At 34.8% G+C, this 22,413-nt stretch overlaps 1 protein-coding gene across 1 annotated transcript; it reads right to left on the bottom strand.

Annotated features, from left to right (window-relative positions):
- Positions 1-14,964: 14,964 nt before the first annotated feature.
- Positions 14,965-18,804, bottom strand: LOC127107743 (receptor protein kinase-like protein ZAR1). Its single transcript, XM_051045067.1, has 2 exons — positions 17,162-18,804; positions 14,965-15,998 (listed from the first exon to the last, which is right to left on the bottom strand). The coding sequence occupies exons 1-2, from the start codon at positions 18,648-18,650 to the stop codon at positions 15,310-15,312; spliced, it is 2,178 nt and encodes a 725-aa protein (XP_050901024.1). The 5' UTR covers positions 18,651-18,804; the 3' UTR covers positions 14,965-15,309.
- Positions 18,805-22,413: the final 3,609 nt, after the last annotated feature.

The following is a 22,413-nucleotide window of genomic DNA, read 5'->3' as shown; positions in this document are numbered from 1 at the left end:
ATTTTCTAAAAAATAGATTTTTTTTGTATTTTTAAAATGATATTTATGAAAATATTTTTTAAAATATTAGAATATTTTTAAATTCGTCTTTTATAAATTAAAAGATAATTTTGACATCTTATAACATAAACAAACATTATTGAAGATCAAAATATAATCAAAATCGTAATTTTTTCAAAAAGTTATATTTTAAAAATGATTTTTTATGAAAAAATATTTGAAATAGCTTTAAAATTAAGTGATTTTTTTTTTAAATTTGATATTCAAAATTTAATATCTAAAATAATATTTTAAGAACTACTATTCAAACAAAAAATTTATTTGAAGCTTTTATTAAAAAAAATCGTTGTATTTTTTTAAACCAAAAATATGTAACACTATAAAAATCATTTTAAGAAAATCAATAACAAATCGACCATATATCTTAAGGATTTTTTTTAAAAGTAGTTCACTACGCCAAAAACTGGAATAGACAGCGCCCCTTAGAGGGCGCTTTATTACAAAAGCGCACTCTAAAGTGAAGAGAAAAAATAAGGAGCATACTATTGGAATAGACAGCGCACTTTAGAGGGCGCTTTTGTAACAAAGCGCACTCTAAAGTGAAGCGAAAAAATAATGAGGAAATGGAGGGACACCAATAGAGGACGCTTTATTGAAAGCGCCCTCTAAGGGTAACCTTAGAGGACGCTTATAAAAAAACGCTCTCTATGTCCATGTACATTTCCAGTTTATAAGGCGCTTTTGGAAAGCCTTAGAGAGCGCTTTTAGAAGCGCCCTCTTAGGCCCCCTTTAGAGGGCGCTTTTGTAACAAAGCGCCCTCTAAAGTGAAGCCAAAAAAAAAAATGGAGGGACAACAATAGAGGGCGCTTTTGTGAAAGCGCCCTCTAAGGTTACCCTTAGAGGGCGCTTTTGAAAAAGCGCTCTCTAAGTCCATGTACATTTCCAGTTTAGAAGGCGCTTTTGGAAAGCCTTAGAGAGCGCTTTCAGAAGCGCCCTCTTAGGCCCCCTTTAGAGGGCGCTTTTTTTAAAAAAGCGCCCTCTAAGGTCCCCTTTAGTAAACATTAAAATTATAACATATACTGCATGTCTCTTTATTTTCCCTCTCTATAAGCTATTTCGTTTACGTAACTGGGTTTTCTCTCAACCTCGATTACTCTCTACTGCGATTACTCTCGTCCTCCGTTCGTTCTCCCTCCCTCACCGTCATCGTCGCCGTTCGTTCTCCCTCCCTCACCGTTCACGTTCACTGCGTTATCCTCTTCCACCGTCACTGTTCACTTTCTTCTCCATCGTTACCGTCACCTTTAAGGTATTTCTCTTCTCCATCGTTACCGTTCACTTTCTTCATGTGTTTGATTAGGGCATTTTCTAAACTTAGTTTTTCATTTTGTGCATTATGTTGATTAATGTTGTTTAGGGCAAACTGAGTTTTTTATTTTTGATTGAAAACTGATATATTTGAAGTGTGTTTGAGCTTGTGCTTGGAAGTTTGATGATTATGGATGCAAGTTTGTATTGGTCTTTTGCATGCAGTAGGTGTGTGTGAGTTTGTATTGGTCTTTTGCATGCAGTAGGTGTGTGTGAGTTTGTATTCAATAATGATAAAAAAAAAGAGTTTAGATTGTTGTAACATGAGAGAAATGGAAGGTATATGAATGTGTTGACGTATTGAATCATTGTCTTACTTGGGTCTTATTGAATCATTTCTATATTACAGATAAAATGGCTAACCAAGACGATACCCATGCCGCGAATGAATCACGTAATAATGTTGAAAAAGAAATCAAACGAGGATTGACTGTTATGAAGTCAATCATTCGTGCAAGAGACAAGGGTGTAAAATTTGAAGTACATTGGAGTGCTGAAGACCAACTAATTGAGCCTAACGGTTCAATGTTGGCAAGTTACATTGGTTTCCTTGTTCGCCAACATATTCCGATTACATGTGATAATTGGAGAAGTCCGGACTTGAAGGTTGGCAAGGAAAAAATATGGTCGGAGATACAGGTACTTACCATATATTGTTATATGTTTTTTTTGTTGACTATTTGTTAACCATATATTGTTATAATATTACTTTATAATAACACACTCCATTTGTATGTTTTTTAGAGATCCTTTCACATCGATGAAAGCCGGCAAAAATATTGTATTCAATTGGCCGGAAAAAGACTCCGAGGATTTCGATCCTTTTTGTGCAACAAATTTCTCAAGGACGAGGAAGGAAAATTTGTTGAAGGAGAACGGCCAATGAAGTATGCCGAGATTATTTCAGCCGATGAATGGGATAACTTTGTCGCCAAACGAAGAAACGAAAAATTCTATGTAATGTCTATTAATTATGGTATTATACAATTGTTAAGTTACTTGGTTCTAATATGCCTTAAACTTTTTTATCCAGGAAGTAAGCGACATAAATAGGAAAAGGGCATCAAAACCCGCGTATTCGTACAAAAAAGGGCGTACGGGTTATGCACGGTTACAACAAAGAATTGTGAGTATATTCAAATGCTATGAGCTTATACATTGTCACAATATGTTATAATTGATGATCTTATAATCTAATTCAATGTGTAGCTAGCCGAGGAGAAAAGTGACGCAACATCTCTTCCGGAGCACGTATTATGGAAGGCTGCTCGGGTTGGGAAGGATGGGGCTGTCGTTGAAGCGGTCCAAAATGTTTATGACGAATGTGTAAGTATATGTAACATTATTTCTTTAATTATATCAAAAATTTTGTTAGACATATAATTCATTTTTAATCTCCTCTAATAATATTTCAGGAGACTTTATCCCAAACCGTACCTTCAACCGAGGTCCAGGATTGCAGGAGCGTACTTAGTCGAGTACTAAATGTTCCTGAGTATTCCGGTCGTGTGAGGGGTAAGGGTTTTGGTGTGACTCCATCGTCATTTTATAAAAAAACAAAAACAAAAAATCCTACCAACAAAGAGGTGATGGAGACCTTGGCGGAGTTAAGGGCACAAGTACTCCAACTGCAAAACGAGAATGCAAGGTATAGAGAGGAAAGGTGCGCTTCCGAGGCAAAAGATACTAGTGACCGAGCTAGTATCAATCATCAACCGAAATTTCCCGAGGTAATTATATATGTTATTATGAAATTAAAATAGCACTTTTTTACTTGACACATATACAAGTTAACAATAACATTTATTATTGGTTTAGGGCATTTCACCTTGTCAGCTGTATCTATCGTCACCAACTTATCGCATGGTTGGCAAGGGAAAAATGCACAATACTTCGGGTGAATTACTTCACCATAATCCCCTCCCGGTGGGATTTATGAAAGTTTCGGTTGACCTCGTATTAGATACGGACGCCCGTCTACCATTACCTGACGTTGTTTCAGAGACAACGTTGATGCGAGATGCAGTCGGATCCTTTGTTGGTTGGCCGTCAGATCTAATTTTCCCTGATGCCGAGGTATATATGTTCTAAATGATTATGAATATTTAGTATTCACATTTCAATTCAGCTACAATTATGATATTTAATCAATTATATGGTAATGTTAGACTCCTACAAGACCCACACATAAAGTTGGTAAAGTTTCAAGACGCATCGAGTCGGTTGCATCTCAAAAAGAGGTACAAATATATATACCCATTGAATTATATACGCAACGATTCTGTTACATTACAAAAAGTCATGATTTATTTTATATGAATTTTTAGGTTCCCGGTCGAGAGTTGAAAAGCGCTGCTAAGGATATTCCAACGACGTCCGGGACAAAATCTCAAATTATGATGCGTCTTGAGAAAATGGTGGAGGAGTCCGATATTATGCATGGGAACATTCGTACTATAGATTTTGATGAAGGTGTTTTCGGAGCTGCTCATTTCGAAATAATTGGAAAGGAGGACTTCCAACAACTTTTTGAACACACCGAATTGGGCATCGCTGTCATTCATACATACATATGGTACTCCGATCAATCTATAATTTACTTAGTTGAACAATTTATTTACACATTTCAATGAGTAGTCTAATGTTTATTATGTTTCTATTTAAGGTATATGTATGTAACATTGATGCGGGGAACTGAATTGTGTAACCGTTTCAATTTTATTGCTGCTTCCCGTATCAATGCAACGTTAATAACGAATAATCCAACATCCGTAAAGAATGATCTAGTCGATAGATTCATGGCGGTCGGCGATAATACTACACCCAGTTTGTATTTTTTACCGTTTAATTCTGGCAACGGGTTAGATTTTCTTTCTAATAATTTCATTCTAATCTATGTATATCTTTTACGTAGAAAATTTTCAATTATCTAAATTTTTGTTTTATTTTACAGTGGTCACTGGGTGTTGGTTGCTATGGATCTTTCGAGACTAATAGTGTATTATCTCGATTCTTTATCGGGTGATTGGACGAAATATCCGAATATGAAGAAGACGGTTGACGCGTAAGTGAAATTCCCCTAAATATTCGTGTCTATTTGTATATTTAATTATGTCTGTCAGATTGATCTCAATATACGTTTTTATTCTGTTAGGGCAATAATAAAATTTAGATTGAAAAAGAAATACCGCAATAGGAAGGACATTACCTGGATCAGAGTTCAGGTATATATTAAGTATCTTATTTTTGCTTATAATAGTGTTTGTTTTTTTGCTTATAATAGTGTTTGTAAGAAATTAACTATATATATATTGTTTGTTTTTCTGTGTAGTGTCCTCAGCAAAATAATTCGGTCGATTGCGGATTTTTTGTAATGAGATTTATGAGAGACATCATTGCGTTGAATCGTATAGACATCCCAAAAATGGTATGGAATAATAACTTAGGGTTTATTTTAATATTATCGAATATTTCATCGAATTTGTTACTAAATCATGAATATGTTTTATTCTCTTAATTGTAGTACTTTGAGGAATACAAAACTTACTCAAGAGCAAATTTGGATGAAATCAAGGATGAATTGTGTCAATTCATTGTTGATCAAAGAATCATATAGCTAGGTTGTATATTGTTGTACATATATGTATGGAATGTTGTTGTTGTATGCTGTTGTTGTATATATGTTGTATATTGTTGTTGTAATTTTACTAAATCATGAATATGTTGTTGTATATTGTTGATCAAAGAATCATATATTAATGTTGTATATATGGAGGATTAATGTTGTATATAAATGGATTCATGTTGTATATATCAATGGATTAATGGTGTATAACATTGGATTAAAGGATGAAATCAATATGAATTTTACACTTTTGCAGCATGCGCTTTACAGGTTACAGGTTACCAATATGAATTTTACACTTTTGCGCTTTACAGGTTACCAATTAAATATCCACTGTTTTTCAAACAATTTTTTTTAAAATAACTAACACTTTAGAGGGCGCTTTGTCCAGAAAGCGCCCTCTAAACACTTTACATTGACAACTTTAGAGGGCGCTTTTCCTGAAAGCGCCCTCTAAACACTTTACATTGTCAACTTTAGAGGGCGCTTTGTCCAGAAAGCGCCCTCTAAACACTTTACATTGACAACTTTAGAGGGCGCTTTTTCCTGAAAGCGCCCTCTAAACACTTTACATTGACAACTTTAGAGGGCGCTTTTTCCAGAAAGCGCCCTCTAAACACTTTACATTGACAACTTTAGAGGGCGCTTTTTGCAGAAAGTGCCCTCTAAGGTGTCCCTTTATGGACCACTCCAGAGGGCGCTTTTTTCTTAAAGCGCACTATAATGTGGCCACTTTAGACAGCGCTTTCTCCAGGAAAACAAAGCGCTGTCTTTACCTATGCCAGCGCCAGATTAGAGGGCGCTTAAAAGCGCTGTTATAGGCCAAAATAAGCGCCCTCTTTTCCCTTATTTGGCGTAGTGAGTTTAATTATATAATTTTCTAACACAATTGTTTTGTACTGGCCAAAGACCCAATAAGACAAGACCCACTTATCCTGCCCACTCTGTAACACCCTAACAACCCCAACGCAGAATAAAAATATGAATTTAAAACAAACATATATATAGGATGTCACTCAAACACGACATATACCTGCTCTGTAACACGAGTTATATAAAATATGCAATAATCTAAACACCTGATATCACATGATCGCCTCATCGACTAATTGCAGCGGAATACAAATCAATTAAAGAGTACACGTCTAATGCTCGCATCAACAACATCACAATAATAATAATTCACTAAACAAAATGTTCACCCGCCCAGTGTTACAGATCAGAGCAACGAAATCTAAATATCATATAAAAAAGGAAAAAGATGAACAATCTCAACACCATCGTTCAACTTCTAAGCAGTTATTCATTTACTTGCTCGTCTGTACCCCAAGAAGGATCACAGAACCACACAGACAACAAAGGAGTGAGAATACGCTCAAAATATATAATGGTGCAAAAGTATGAAAGGGTAGCCTAAATAAAAATCAATAATAATTTCCACACCATTCATTCAATCAACCACGTAAATATTTTCAACCACCAATATCAACATAGTCATTCAATTACATATAAAAACAATGGATGCAATGTACTCAATACCAAGACTCTACATGCATGCGGTACCATTATGGATAACACATTTCCATCTTGCTCATGAATTCCCACCTTAAAATCAGAGCACACCAATTTGCTACTATGACCATTAGTAACGTTTCACCGATTCCCATTTGGAAACAACTACTCGCTCTTGAATCTACACTATCAGACTAGAGCACACCAAGTTTGGATCGAAGTTCGTACACCATGATGCATGACTTTAAAGAACATCCAATATCACTATATTATTATCACCATTATGCACAATATCGCAACACTCAATTAATTTCACAACAAATAATAAACAACACCATATTATCTCAAAACTGTGACCAAACAGCAGCCTAATCATAACACAACTGTAAAAATCGGAACCGACACTCAATTCCAAGTAACAAAGTGAATAACAGTCATTCTGGAAGCATGACGGGTTACCCGTCACCGTCCATGTCACCTCATACATCATCACCATGACGATCGTCCCATTAAATTATGCTGGGGGACCATATACTGCAGTATTAAAGTCTGTAGTTTCAGTTTCATGTGCTGACTCCTCAGGTTGACACATAAGAAACACATTTCTATTACAGGTCAAACATGACCTTGAACAGGTCGACGCATGACCTTGACAGGTCGACTCATAGATCTTACAGGTCAACCTATACGATAATTTTTTTGAAAAATTCATATTTTCTCCAAGTTATTTGCATTCCTTTTTGCCCTAAATCGCTCATGCATATAAATACTTCCATGCATCATTTTCTAGAAAGGTTTCTAAGGTGAGTAAAACCTACATGAATCCAGGATTTCAAAGCATCTCATAATCTTCAATTCAATATATGCATACACACAATCAAACTACACATAATCATTTTTTGATTGGGTGCCATCTAGATTAAGATTGATAACGGGCAATTAGGTTTCTTGTACCAAGAATATTGGGTTGAGATTTTTGAGGGATTCAAATCAGAAAACTGAGGTGGAGTTTTACTTCAAGATCTTTAGGGTTTGAAGGTTTTGGACAAGATTATGCGATTTGGATCCGATCGAGTGAAATCCTTGGGACTAAGTGTGTCGTGCAAGGGAGTAGCGTGAAATAGTAGATCATGTTGACAAATCTTGGTTTCAACAAGTGTGCGCTTGAGATTAATTCAGTCGGGTGAAAACCTTGAGACAGGGAGGTTGTGCAAGGAAGTAGCAACAACAGGTGAATTGAAGTGACATTGTTGGTGTCTTGATCAATCTTTGATCAAGGTTTTTGAAGGTGCGAGAGTCAAGAACAAACTTAGGGTTTATGGGATTTAATTTGTCACCTCTTGTATACATACATTTGCAATGTAAGATTTATTATAATAATATCTTTATTCGAATTTGAATTGAGGGCAGACGTACCCATAGCGAGGTCGATTGGGGACTTGCCTAAACATATTAGGGTTTCACCTTTGGTACCCAAATTTTCTTTGGTCATGGTGTTTTACAAGTTCTATAGGGTATATGGTTACTACATCTATAAATTTTCAATTTATAAAAAAAAGCTCTAAGTGGCCAAATATATTAAATACGATCCTTCGTGGGGCATTCATGCGCTCGTCGAAAATGATATGGAACAAAGTTGCCACCGAACTTTATTTATTCCAAAGAAGAAAAGAGAAAATATCGATAAAACCCTTAAGAAACAGAAGATGGTTGTCGCAACCATATTCGGGTTCGGGAGTCGCTTAGGTAAGGGGAAGTTATTATCACCCCTCACGTCAGTTGTACTCAACGGTAACCTTTTAATTAAATTTGTGATTGAATGTTAGCTTATGTTAATTTTTTTTCTTCGAATGATAAAAGGTGAAAAAGGAAAACAAAATGGATTGCAAAAAGGTTTTTATTAGGGTGCTTGACAAGATTGTGGGTCTTGCTCCTACGTATCCTCAGGTGCGATGAGGAATTCAAAGCGACGTAGTTTGTGCAAGACAAAAGATATTTTTGGTTTTTATGTTATAATGCTTGACGAGACGTTGAATCTCGCTCCTACGTAACTCCAGGTGCAATGGAGAACTCAAAGCTACGTAGTTCTTGGTAGCAAATGAGTGTTGGCTGTGATACGAAAGCTAATTTGTGTAAATCGATGAAAACATTGTCGGCTACCCAAAACAAGTGGAGAAAGGAATGTTCGTATCACAGTCGAATGTATTTACAAATCAACATTTGTGGGCACATCGCAAGCTTACTCACATGTTCAAATGGACGAAACATTTTTTTTGCATCGTCTCAAGACAAAGTACCTTTCATTTGTGAAAAGGGTTTGAGGATCAATCGCGCGACAGTGAGAAAAAGAGTTTGATTGGTTTGTGTTAGACGATAGGCCTAGATCTATAAGGGTGAATAAATCCCAAGTTAAAAATTTATCCAAAAATTTGACTTAGAAAAATTTAGACAGATCAATATCATAAATAATCTTTGGTTGTAAGGCTTTGTCTAATTTGACTTGAAGAGCATTTATCTCTTTTTTCGAATCATGACAAGATTCAGAACCAAAACTAGAAGGTTTTTTGCCCTCATTCTTGTCGCTTTGAATATCTATCATAGATCTCTTAATAGATTACAACTTCCTTTCGGATTCTAACACTTTAGCTTCTAAGTGTAAAAATACTATTTCATGTGAAGCTAATTTGTTAAGAGCATCTAAGGCCTCTCTATGAAGATTTTCATAGGCATTTTGTAATTGAAGATAAGACAAGTCATTTACATTTTCAAGCTTTGAAATACTTACATAGAGAGGCCTCTCTCTATATATATTTTAGTTCACAAATTATTGATTACTTTGATCTCTTGATCAACATTGTTTGGATAATAATTTTTGAATCATTTGTAAAAATTGTGTTGTTGTAGTAATGACATATCATTTGGTAGTTATTGGATTTCTAAGAACTACAAAGACTATACTAACATCCTAACTTTATTAATCGCATGCAAAGTATTCGACAAATTGTTTCAACTAGGTTTTTTTTTGTTATCATTGAAGATAGACATTTACTATAGTAGAGTATTCAATTTGTTGTTAATAAAATTATGAATTATTATCATACCATTGATACCTTTACGCATATCCAATCTATTCAATAGTAGGTTCGGTTTGACGATTTTTTATCCTGGAAATATTTGAAACTTGCTTTTACGCCATAAACTTTTCTAAGTCAAATTTTTGGATAAATTTTTAACTTTGGATCTATTTACCTCCCTCTAGATCTAGTCCTATCGTCTAACAAGTGGTATCATGAGCTCTTGTTGTTTTCGGTCTTAAGATTTTCTTATTAGATAATGGTTACCGAACCTAAAAGGGTGTATAATAGAGCACCTATTTTCACCGGCAAAAATTATGGCTATTGAAAAGCTTGTATGTGTATCCATGTTAACTCTGTTGACAAGGGTGTATGGGATGCAATCATCAATGGTCCAAATGAAATTACTATGACCAATGGTGAAGGTGTCACCATACCAAAACCTGAAATTCAATGGAATGATAATGATAGGAAGTTGTGTCTCATGATTGGAAAGCACAAAATATCTCATATCCACATTAGGTGTTGATGAGTATTATCGTGTTTCTTATTGTGAAACAGCCAAAGCTATATGAGATGTATTAGAAGTTACCCCTGAGAGAACTAATTAGGCCAAACAAGCTAGAATCAACATATTAAACCAAAAGTTTGAACTCTTTCATATGAAGCATGGTGAAACCATTGCCGACATGCAAAAGAGATTCACACATCTTATTAATAGATTTAATGCTCTAGGTAATTCTATCTCTAATGTTGTTGCTACTAAAAAGGTTTTAATATGTCTTAATAGGGAATGGCAACCCAAGGTCACCGCGATTAAAGAAGCGCATAATCTTAAAGTACTTGATCTTACTACTTTATTTGGTAAATCGGAAGAATATGAGCAAGAAGTCACTTGCTTGGAAAAACATGAAAAAGAGTATCAAAAGAAGATAAAGAACGAGAAAGATAAAGACAATGAAGAGGTGAAGAAGTTCATTGCTCTAAAGACTTCTAGTTTAAATTCCTCAAAGTATGAGCAAAGTGATTGTGAAACAAGAAGTAACAATGATTCTGATGATGAAGATATGTGGTTGTTCGTCAAAAGGTACAATAGATACATATGGAAAAATGGAGTTAAGCACTCCGACCCGGATGATAAAGAGATTGGGTTGTTTGTCAAAAGATACCAAAGGTATATAAGGAAGAATGGAGTCAAGCACTCCTACAAGAACTTAACCAAGTTTGGAAGGGTAGCAAAAGCCTCAAGAGAAGATGAGAACAAGAAAGGTAAACTTAGAAGTTCGTGCTATAATTGTGGAGAATTTGGTCACTGTAGACCGGAATGTCCTAAGATTAAGAAAGACAAAGAGAAAGGGAATCACAAGAAGTTTAGCAAGTCTAGAAGAGCATATGGTACTTGCGAGAGTGCAAGTGATTCCTCAAGTGATGAAAGCTTCACTTCAAGCGTAGAATCGGCCTAGATTTGTCTCATGGAAAATAGCAAGAAGAAGAAAAATGTAAGTATTTCAAAGCTTGAAAATGTAAATGACTTGTCTTATCTTCAATTACAAAATGCCTATGAAAATCTTCATAGAGAGGCCTTAGATGCTCTTAACAAATTAGCTTCACATGAAATAGTATTTTTACACTTAGAAGCTAAAGTGTTAGAATTCGAAAGGAAGTTGTAATCTATTAAGAGATCTATGATAGATATTCAAAGCGACAAGAATGAGGGCAAAAAACCTTCTAGTTTTGGTTCTGAATCTTGTCATGATTCGAAAAAAGAGATAAATGCTCTTCAAGTCAAATTAGACAAAGCCTTACAACCAAAGATTATTTATGATATTGATCTGTCTAAATTTTTCTAAGTCAAATTTTTGGATAAATTTTTAACTTGGGATTTATTCACCCTTATAGATCTAGGCCTATCGTCTAACACAAACCAATCAAACTCTTTTTCTCACTGTCGCGCGATTGATCCTCAAACCCTTTTCACAAATGAAAGGTACTTTGTCTTGAGACGATGCAAAAAAAATGTTTCGTCCATTTGAACATGTGAGTAAGCTTGCGATGTGCCCACAAATGTTGATTTGTAAATACATTCGACTGTGATACGAACATTCCTTTCTCCACTTGTTTTGGGTAGCCGACAATGTTTTCATCGATTTACACAAATTAGCTTTCGTATCACAGTCAACACTCATTTGCTACCAAGAACTACGTAGCTTTGAGTTCTCCATTGCACCTGGAGTTACGTAGGAGCGAGATTCAACGTCTCGTCAAGCATTATAACATAAAAACCAAAAATATCTTTTGTCTTGCACAAACTACGTCGCTTTGAATTCCTCATCGCACTTGAGGATACGTAGGAGCAAGACCCACAATCTTGTCAAGCACCCTAATAAAAACCTTTTTGCAATCCATTTTGTTTTCCTTTTTCACCTTTTATCATTCGAAGAAAAAAAATTAACATAAGCTAACATTCAATCACAAATTTAATTAAAAGGTTACCGTTGAGTACAACTGACGTGAGGGGTGATAATAACTTCCCCTTACCTAAGCGACTCCCAAACCCGAATATGGTTGCGACAACCATCTTCTGTTTCTTAAGGGTTTTATCGATATTTTCTCTTTTCTTCTTTGGAATAAATAAAGTTCGGTGGCAACTTTGTTCCATATCATTTTCGACGAGCGCATGAATGCCCCACGAAGGATCGTATTTAATATATTTGGCCACTTAGAGCTTTTTTTTATAAATTGAAAATTTATAGATGTAGTAACCATATACCCTATAGAACTTGTAAAACACCATGACCTAAGAAAATTTGGGTACCAAAGGTGAAACCCTAATATGTTTTGCATGTATGCTTTGTAGATGAAGTCTTAACGCATATTAAATGAAGTTGTGCAAAGAAAAGAGTATACTCTCGAGTATATATTTGTTTTGATTAAAAGTCTCTGATCCAAGAATTCTCACTGATGAGATATATCAATGATTATGATCAAAGCAATTCTTTCATTGAGGATGGTCTCAATATTTATGATCTATAATCATCTATTAACCTCTTAGTTGGTTGAGAAGATAAGTTTGTGGTGGACATATTTATCTTGTGGTTTAACCGGCTCTTGTATCCAACAATACGTAGAGAATGACATGCCACATTATGTTGGCATTCCCTTGAAAGAGCTGGGTTTTATCAAGGTTTCTTAGTGATCGAGGTAGAATACTATTTAAGGTTGAACGATCAGAAAATTCTAATTAATTCTTTAAGATAATGTGTTTAATACATGCTCTATATTTAATTTTTGGCTAACCAAATATATGAGCTCTCTAATGTTCATCTAAAAGAAGTGTAAAAACAAGATGGCAAGTGGTGCAAAAAAATTGGGAAGTCGAAAGAAAAAACCAACTCAAGGCCCAAAATTACAAAAAGGTTGGAAAAAGCTTAACCAATCAACAAGACTCATGCCCCAATCGATTGGAAGATCTCAAAATTAAAAAGTTTTTGGTGCACAAAGTAATATTTGGGATATTTAAGGTAAAATGCAACAATTAGTATCAATGTAAAACTACAAGAATTTAAGGCTCTTAATTGATTGGAAGCCCCGCCTAGTCAATTGGACAACAAGTATAAATAGAGGTATGTTTTCCTCCATTTTGCATCCCATCCTACCTCTCTCATGTACCAGCATTAGTAGTTTTTAAGCTCTTCCATATTATCATCATCGCCAAATGACACCAAAAAGAGCTGGTTCTTCTCAAGCTTATCCATCATGAAATTTTATTCTTAAGGGGACAAATGTTTGACACTATGTCTGAGACAATGTGTACAACCAAGTTATGACAGTTTAACTTATACAAGACGATGAAGCAGAAAAGCAATAAATAAACACAGAAATGTTAACCCAATTCAATGAAACCACACCTATGTTTAGGGGACACTCTATCCAAGAAAGAAAATTCATTATCTTGAATTAGTACATTTAGTGTTATATGAACAGCAACCCCATGTTGTTCAATTCCTCTTCCTAATTCTAGTGACTTTCTATTTAGCCCTCTCTATAAATATGAGATCCCCGTTCACTTTCTCTCAATCATTAATTCCAAGTGACCACCTTCCACAAAAGCCTCTAAAAGATATGATTTATTTTTTATTCAAATTCAAATTTAAATCTCCAATAATTTGATCTGATCATGTCCAATCTAATCAAACAGATCCACATAAATGCATTGCTAAAAGATAACAACAAATCTGATTAAAATAATCAGAAAATAATACGCAGAACAACTACAACATTGACCTGCTGACAAGGGTCAGATGTTGCACACGTGTTGGGATATCTGTTCTCACATGTGTCCTTTCTTCACAAAAACAACTTGAATATACTATGTTGTTTTGCATAATGCAGTAAATCCAAAAAGGAACAACAATCTCCCCCCTTTGACAAATTTTGACAAAACATACAAGATGTGCATCATAAGTTGAGCATTAAGCACACCACACACAAGTAAATAACAACAACAAAAGTAGCATAATCAGAAAACATAAGATGTGGTTGCTACAACAGAATAAATCAAACATAATGCTCCATATAGTCTGTCTCACAAATAGTCAGCATGCACACAAATCAGAGTGAGTAGTCAATTTCCAGTCAAGTAAGAAGTTAACATGCACCAAGCAATAGAATATCAGAGTTCATACACAGTCAATAGATCAGCTCACACGTGTTTAAAGGCCAGATACTCCAGCATATGAGCACACAATACATCTTGCGACACATGTTTGAGCAATGTTCTACACATAATTAGTAGTTAGAACATGCTACGAACACACTACCACTACTCTCCTTTTTGCCATAATTTGACAAAGCAAGTAGCACAGTCAGCACAGTCAATGAACAAATTAGTCAAGAATAGACAAACATTAACCATGAGCACAAATCTCGAACATAATGCCACCACATATGGACTTAGTTCTTAGCAATAAAATCAAAAAGGCATCAAATCATTACAAATTCAGAATAAGGGAACTAAATATGCTCATAGCCAAACTCAATAAAATATATGTTATATCGTTACAAATATTATTAATCAATATAATGTTTAAAATGATAAATGCAATTGCATAGTTAATAATGCAAGGCCATTCTAATAAGATTTGTTTAGACAAAATTTAGATTACTCTCTTCTAAGGTGAAAGATAATCTTACCCTTTTCAGCTTTAAAGAAAAATTATAATGAAACTTTTATATACACTACTAATTAGGGAATTTAATTTATAAAAAAAAAAAAGGAAATGAAATTAAAATAAATAATAGATCTAACAACTTTGCTAATGTTGGAATTTGTATCTACTGTCGTGAATGTAGAGGATAACCGATTTCTATAAAAACATGTTATGCTAATTTTAATTTCACCAAACATGATTAAAATGAGGATGGAATGAAATGAGACCGAGATAATTACAGCTCTTCAAAAATTTACATGACTTACAAACCACAACTTAAATTGCTAAATTAATCCAAAGATGGAAAGAAAAAATTTGCATTTTGCAGTCTCATTTCTTTGCCTAGCACAAAATCTTCTCACTGTTAATTGCCACCAAAATGCAGTTCAAATTGATGCTTCTTTTCTTCTGTATCAAGATAGCCCCTCCGCATCTTTGAATCGACACCGAGTTTGACAAAATCACAGCCATGAAGTAATTTTCGTGATTCTGCCAAACATATAATCTTTCAATTCAGATATTACCTTCCAATTCTTTCAAGATTTTCAGACACAGTTTTCATTCTAGGCCTAACTTCAGGATCACCTTCAGTACAAGCAAGTGCAACATGAAACACAGCCAAAACCTCTTTCTTAGCGCGAACTTCTTGTAACAGCGACGGATCAACCATTTCAGATAATGGACTTTCTTGATCAAATCCATTTCGCACCCATCTTACCAAGTCAGAAACTTCAACGGAAGCCGATGAAGACGCGGACGTGGGAGAAGATTCCGTAGATTTCCCAGTTAACAACTCAAGCAAAACGACGCCTAATGAATAAACATCCCATTTCTGCGTTGGTCTACAACCGGGCACGCGAGCCTCGGGTGCTTTGTAATTGTTACTACCACGACTGTTGTCTAATGACAACCTGTTATTCGTTCTATTAACATCTTTGTGCGATGTTTTCATCATGTAAGGTAGTGCTCCGCCCATGAATCCGCCAACCGAAGGGTTATTTCCTGTGATGCTGATTAGTCGGTTGAGACCGAAATCGGAAATGTAGGGTTGTAAGTCGTTGTCAAGCAGGATGTTTGTGAGTTTTATGTCACCATGGACAAATTTTCTAGGACTAAATTCATGAAGATAGGATAAGCCTCTTGCTATTCCTTTTGAAATTCTTAACCTTGTTGACCATGAAAGGTTTGAAGATGGTTGGCCATTTCTACCTGTGTACAACAAATAGTCAAATAGGATTAACTAAACCATCTTAACTAGAATTTTCTTTTACCAAATTTGTGACAAAACTGATATGAATAAAAGTGAAACATGGGTGGAGTGGAAGTAAAGGGAAAGAGTATGAAAACAATTACAGTGGGGTCCAGATCAATTTGTAAGATGTTGTGAAGCTTGTTGAAACTCAATGCTTCTTATTAAAGAAACCATAGCATTTAATAAGATGAAATAAAGAAAGAAACAAAAGCTAACTTTTTCTATTAAGAAACTCAGTTTTTTTGTCAGAAAGTAAGGCACAAAGGTAGCTTTTGTTTTTTCACCCAGAACACTGCATAGTTTAAAGGAAGCTAGTTTCAAAATAAACTAGGTAAACTGAAAATCCAAGAGTACTCAAGAGTCTTTGCTAGGAAGAAAACAGAGATTGAAAACTCAAACAACATTGCACTTTGAGAAGAGAAATGGCATGAAGGAATGAAACTATGACTTTACTAATGCATTCATTTTGCACCTAAAATAGTTTTCCAAAACTAGAACAATTTTTTTGTAAAAATCACATGAAAATCACATTGTTCGCCCCCACTTTTTGATTAGATATACAAGATTCTAAATAGCAATCACAAAGTAGTTGCAATTTTTGATTTGGTCAGATAAAATTTATGCAGCAGCAATTGCAATCATAAAGTAATTGCGAAGATATAAATAAACTTTGTCGTCGCCGCCATAAATATAGTAAGAGATTTTTTTTAAAACCTTGTAAGGTCTCTCCATATTATAAGAGTGAATATAATTACAACTATATCAACCATATTCAACTGCAAATTTTCCCATTGTGAGTGTTAAGATTTTCATATTGAATGAGATATAAATCTTTTCAAGAGCATGCCAAGTATAAGTCTTGAATCCAATTTGAAGGAAAACAAAGAAAGCAATAAACTATAATTCAGAAACCTGATATTGCAATCTCAAAGTAACTGTAAAGATAATAAAAACCTAAATTTTGTCTTTAAGTTTATCTATTTTTCTAAATCTTACCGTCTCTACAACTGCTCCACCGTAAAGCATATGCTCCGGATCGGAGTGAAAGTAATTAGGATCACATGGATCATACTCTATCTAGTCTCATATATTAACAATTTATGAAAGCAAAAGAACTTACCTCGAAGTGCATTCGCCAAATTGCCATTGGAGATGAAATCACTAATGAGAAGCTTTTCATCATGAGCCCAATAATAAGCTCTCAACCTCACAATATTAGGATGCTTCACCTTCCCAATGGCTTGCACCTCAGCCACAAACTCCTTATACCTCTCTTCTCCACCCTCCCCTAATCTCCTCACCGCAACCGGCACCCCATTTCCAAGCACCACCTTATACACAATTCCTAAAGCACTCTTCCCCAACACATATGCTGATGCCTTCAAAAGCTCATCAAGCTCAATCCTGAAACCTTTATCAATTGTCACCAATTCACCTTCTCCTTTCCCTCCATCTCCCTCCACTTCACTCTCATCATTACCTTCTTCATTCTTCAAACCATTCATACATGGAAGTAAAGTACAAGCACTCCGTTTCTCATTCTCATTCTCATCACCAAATCTTCTTTTCCTTATGCAACTACATGCATTCTCATCATCTTTCTTCTTCCAATATACATAAACAATCACAAGTCCAACAAGTGCGACCCCAACAACATCAGCTGCTGAGATCAAAATAATCAAACCGGGACTCAACCCTTTCGAACGGTTACCTGGCTCGTCTTTGTGAGAAGACGAGCCAGAACCTGTGCAGGATTTTCTTAGTGGAAGTCCGCACAGGTTTTTGTTACCGAGGAATGCAGTTGGTCCCTGGTTTGAAAATGTTCCTGTTTGTGGAATCTCACCGATTAGGTTATTGTTTCGTAGGTCAAAGTTCACTGTGGCGGGTAATTTCCCAAGTGAGCTTGGAATTCGATCGGAAAAGTGGTTGAATGAGAGGTTTAGAGTACCGGAGAGGGAAACAAGGTCACCTATATCATCCGGAATTGAACCTTTGAAATCATTAGCAGAGAGGTCGAGTTGGATGAGGTTATCGAGTTCGGACCACACTCCGGTCGGAATCTCTCCGGTGAACTTGTTCCTTGCTAGAATAAGCCTCTGAAGCTGCTTACATTTCTTAACATCATCAGGAATGTTGCCGGAAAAGGAATTAACAGAGAGATCAAGATTCTGGAGACGTGGAATGGTACAAACAGAAGCCGGAAACGGACCGGAGAGATTATTCCGGTGAAGAAAAATACTATGAAGTGCAGTAGCATTAAACAACTGCATTGGCACAACACCATAGAATTCATTATCATGGAGATTAAGACGGCGAAGATATCGAAGCGTACCAAGCTCCGAAGGAAGGTAGCCGCGGAGAGACTTCCCGGCGAGAGCAATTCCAACAACACGTGGCTCCGGGATACCAGAGATATTCGCACAGGAGATCCCCGACCAACCGCAAGGATAAGAATCGCCGCCATTCCAGTCAGAGAAAGCTCCGTCGCCGGATTGATCCACGGCGGATTTTAGAGAGAGAAGTGCGAGACCATCAGAGGAGAGAGAAAGTGTGAAGACGAAGAGAAAATGAAAGCAGAGAAGAAAGAAAACTAAGAGAAATAACTTCATTGAAAAAAAAAACTATAAAAACAAAGTTTGTTACAGAGTTTGTTATAACGGTTGTTGGTGGTTGTTGATACGGCACCGTTTTGAAGATTAGAGGAAGAAAAAGAATGGTGGTGTGAAATTGGAGAGTGAATGAAAAACAGAGGAATGGAAGGTGTTGTATTTATGAGAAAGATAGATTGGTTTTAATACGGTGGGGTCCACTTCCCGCCAAAAATTATGAGAGACTATCTAACCGAAAGAAAGAAAGAGACAAAGAGTGAAGTATAATGTAAGAAAATAAAACAAATGTATATATAGAAAAGAGTTTTTCTCCACTTGGTTTATACGCTTACATTACAACTTCAAATTATATCATTATATTGAATTTTTAGGTTGTTATTATTATTCTTATAGACATATTGGTAGTCCACGAGGTGATTTACATTTGTTCCATTAGATTGTTTGTTTTGTTCGGGGTATGTTAATTTCTTTAGCTCATGATTTTGATTTTGGTCTTAATTATGCGTTTCATATTGAGAATCAATAGCTGAAGTGTTTTTACATGCACAACCAATAACCATAATTATTAAAAATTCACACAATCTTAAGAGTAATGGTTGGAAATCTAGTATTGATGTCTAACCTAATAATATTAGAATTTCGTCAATTGGATTAGGATTTTGAGACAGTTTATATATAGTTTTAATTATATTATTAAAATGTTTTTTGGATTTTAATTCATGAGAAAAAATGTGTTAGAAAAATTAATTTGTAAATTAAATGGATGAGACTAAAATTGTGAACGAGTCATTTTTCTTATATTTTAGGCACTCTCAAATGTTTTAGAGTTGGAACGCACGAATATCCAAGATAATTCAACCTATACTCGAATTCGTACAAAATTGATGAAAACTCGAATGTAGAGAAGATGAAATCCGAAATTTTGTGTGAAGAAAATAGGTTTTTCAAATATGTTTTTCTGAATTCAGAATGCTCAATTTATAGGTCAAATTGGTGTTGCTTCATAAGATTGCGACCCCTGGATGAAACAACACTTTCAGCAACACTTTTGCTAAATGTTGCATTGTTTCGCCTACATTAGCACTTTTCAAATGTTGCATTGTTTCTCCTATAGCAACATGTTTATTAAACGTTACATTGTTTCCCCTACAACAACAGTTTTCAAAGGTTGCACTATTTCGCATTCTGCAACACTTAACGAAATGTTGCATATTTCTGAATTCAAACCTACTACAACACTTCACAAGTGTGACATATATCTGAATTCAAACCTAAGGCAACACTTCATAAGTGTTGCCTATTTTTGAATTCAAAAATTAATCTTCACTCGAATATTTTCTTGTCATTTTAGAACACACTCAAGATTATTAATTATTAATAACTTACAACAATCCCCCACTTATTCTAATAATGACAAGATCAATTCCAAAAAAAGAGAAATAAAAAATGTTAATACAGTTAGGTATCTTTCGATTTAAAACTTAACCTTAGTGAGGACAACGCAAAGTCTAATTGGAATGTTAGGTAGCAACGTTTTTAAACCATTGATCAATATGATTAGACCGACGTTACCTTACACGCATTCTTTAAAGGTTCTTCCCCTACATATCCCGCATAGCATTTATTTATGGCCATGTGCTTTCCCGTTTCATTAATTTTTCGTAAAAGAAACTTCAACTCTCATTTTGAGACGACATCATCTCAAAATTCACATGGGTGAAGTTTATGTTGTATCATTTTCCATGAGATACTTCTTCTTGTATTGAACTTCATTAAGAGTTTAGAAAAACTCAAGCCTTAATTTAAAATAGTCAACATTATTATCAAATGTCCGACAAACATTTAAATCAACGACTTGTTGTTACCAATTGAATCTTGAGGTTAATGTTATGTTAACGTAAGGTTGGGTTGTCGTTGTTGTTGAAACTCTTATTCAAGGAGTTTCAACCACATACTTCTCGAGGTTGTCTTTACTAAGTCTCTGGACAAGGGCTTAGTAAATGGATCATCTAAATTATAATCTGATCGTATATATGTGAATAAAATGATTACATCTTTAATCAATTTTCTCAGGATAGAATGTATAAATCCTACTTGCCTAGACTTTATGTTATGCACTTTTTGTATGTCCTGGGTAAAGTGGTTTGACTAGTGTAATGTATCAACACCTTTGAAACATTGTCTTTAGCCAATGGAACTTCCAACAGAAAGTCCCTCAACCATTCAGCTTCTTCACCAGCGGAAATAGGAGCCTCGAACTCTAACTTTATGGTTGAGAGAGTGATCCACATTTATTTCTTGATCTTCCAAGAAATTGCACCCCTAGGTAGTGTAAATATCCACATAAATGAATATTTATGATAGTCAAAAATCCTAATGATGACCTTCAAGTGCTCACCATTTGAATTTCTAGTAAAATCTACTCATTTTACTAATTGTAAATGTTATGTCGGGTCTAGTACATTGTACTTACATATTCCAATTGAATCATAACTCTTCCATCAATCTTTTGAAGTTTGACACTAGGATCAAATGAAATACTCACTTTATTGAAATGTAAGTGTTTGAACTTGTCAAATACTTTCTCAACATAATGTGTTTGACTAAGTTCATAAGTTCCACTATTTCGCTTTACTTTGATCCCCAAAATGTGTAAACTAGTTCAAGATCATTCATCTTGAATGTGAAAGTTAGAAACCTCTTTGTTTATAAAATTCAGTTCATCTCATTGTTAATGATCAATATGTAATCAATATAGAGACAAAGGAATATCACAATATTCTCACACAACTTTGTGTACAAACACTTGTCACAAGAAAAAGTTTAGATAATCATGCATGATTATGCAAGAAGGTTTTTAGATGAAGTGAGAGATGAAATTCTGAGTAATTTAAAGTAATATAGTATGAATTGCAATGAGAACCTTAGTTATGTTCACTTGTCTCAAATCTTCACTTGAATTTCTATGTTCAACCTTCTTGATCAACTCCATCATTGATGCACATGACATTTTTTATCCTTTTATTCTTTTATAATCTTTGTCTTCATCAAAACTAAACTCGATATAGGTTATATTCTTCATATTATCCCCCTTTTGATGATAACAAACTCTTTGAATTCGTATTTTGAAAAGATTGAAAAATCTCCCCATAAGTTGTGTGTTTGTCTCTTTTGTTTATTACCATGAAGCACATAAGCTTCTGGTTGCTCCATGTAAATCTTCTTATCGAGATATCTATTTAGGAATATTATTTTGACATCCATTTGATGAACTATAAGGTTATGCAAGGAAGCTAATGCAAACGAAACTCTAATTTCGTTGTCCTTGCTACTAGTGCATATGTGTCAAAATAATCAACAATCCTTGGAGAACCTTCCTCACGAGGTTCTTAATTTGTGGGAATCTCAAATTCCTTATCCTCCGTGATAAGGTTATCAAAATTCCACATCTAGGATTCAATAATTACATTAGGCTCCAAATTTAAAAGTTTATATCCTTTAATGTTAGGTGTATAGCCTACAAAAACATATTTGATCCCACAATGACTCAACTTGTTCCTTTTAGGATCCATAATTTTATAATAAGTTACACACTCCGATATTCTAAAATAATTAATATTTTGTGCTCTGCCTTTCCATACCTCATATGGAGAAATATAATTTTTCTTCAAAAGAATTATATTCATTATATGACATAAGGACTTCGTGACACAACAAATTTTATATCATTCTTCCATTGTTAATAAAATGTTTAATAATAATC

Source organism: Lathyrus oleraceus, chromosome 7 (assembly GCF_024323335.1).
Source record: "Lathyrus oleraceus cultivar Zhongwan6 chromosome 7, CAAS_Psat_ZW6_1.0, whole genome shotgun sequence".
NCBI lineage: Eukaryota > Viridiplantae > Streptophyta > Magnoliopsida > Fabales > Fabaceae > Lathyrus > Lathyrus oleraceus.
The sequence above is the reverse complement of the archived record's forward strand: the minus strand, read 5'-3'. Positions and strand labels throughout refer to the sequence as shown.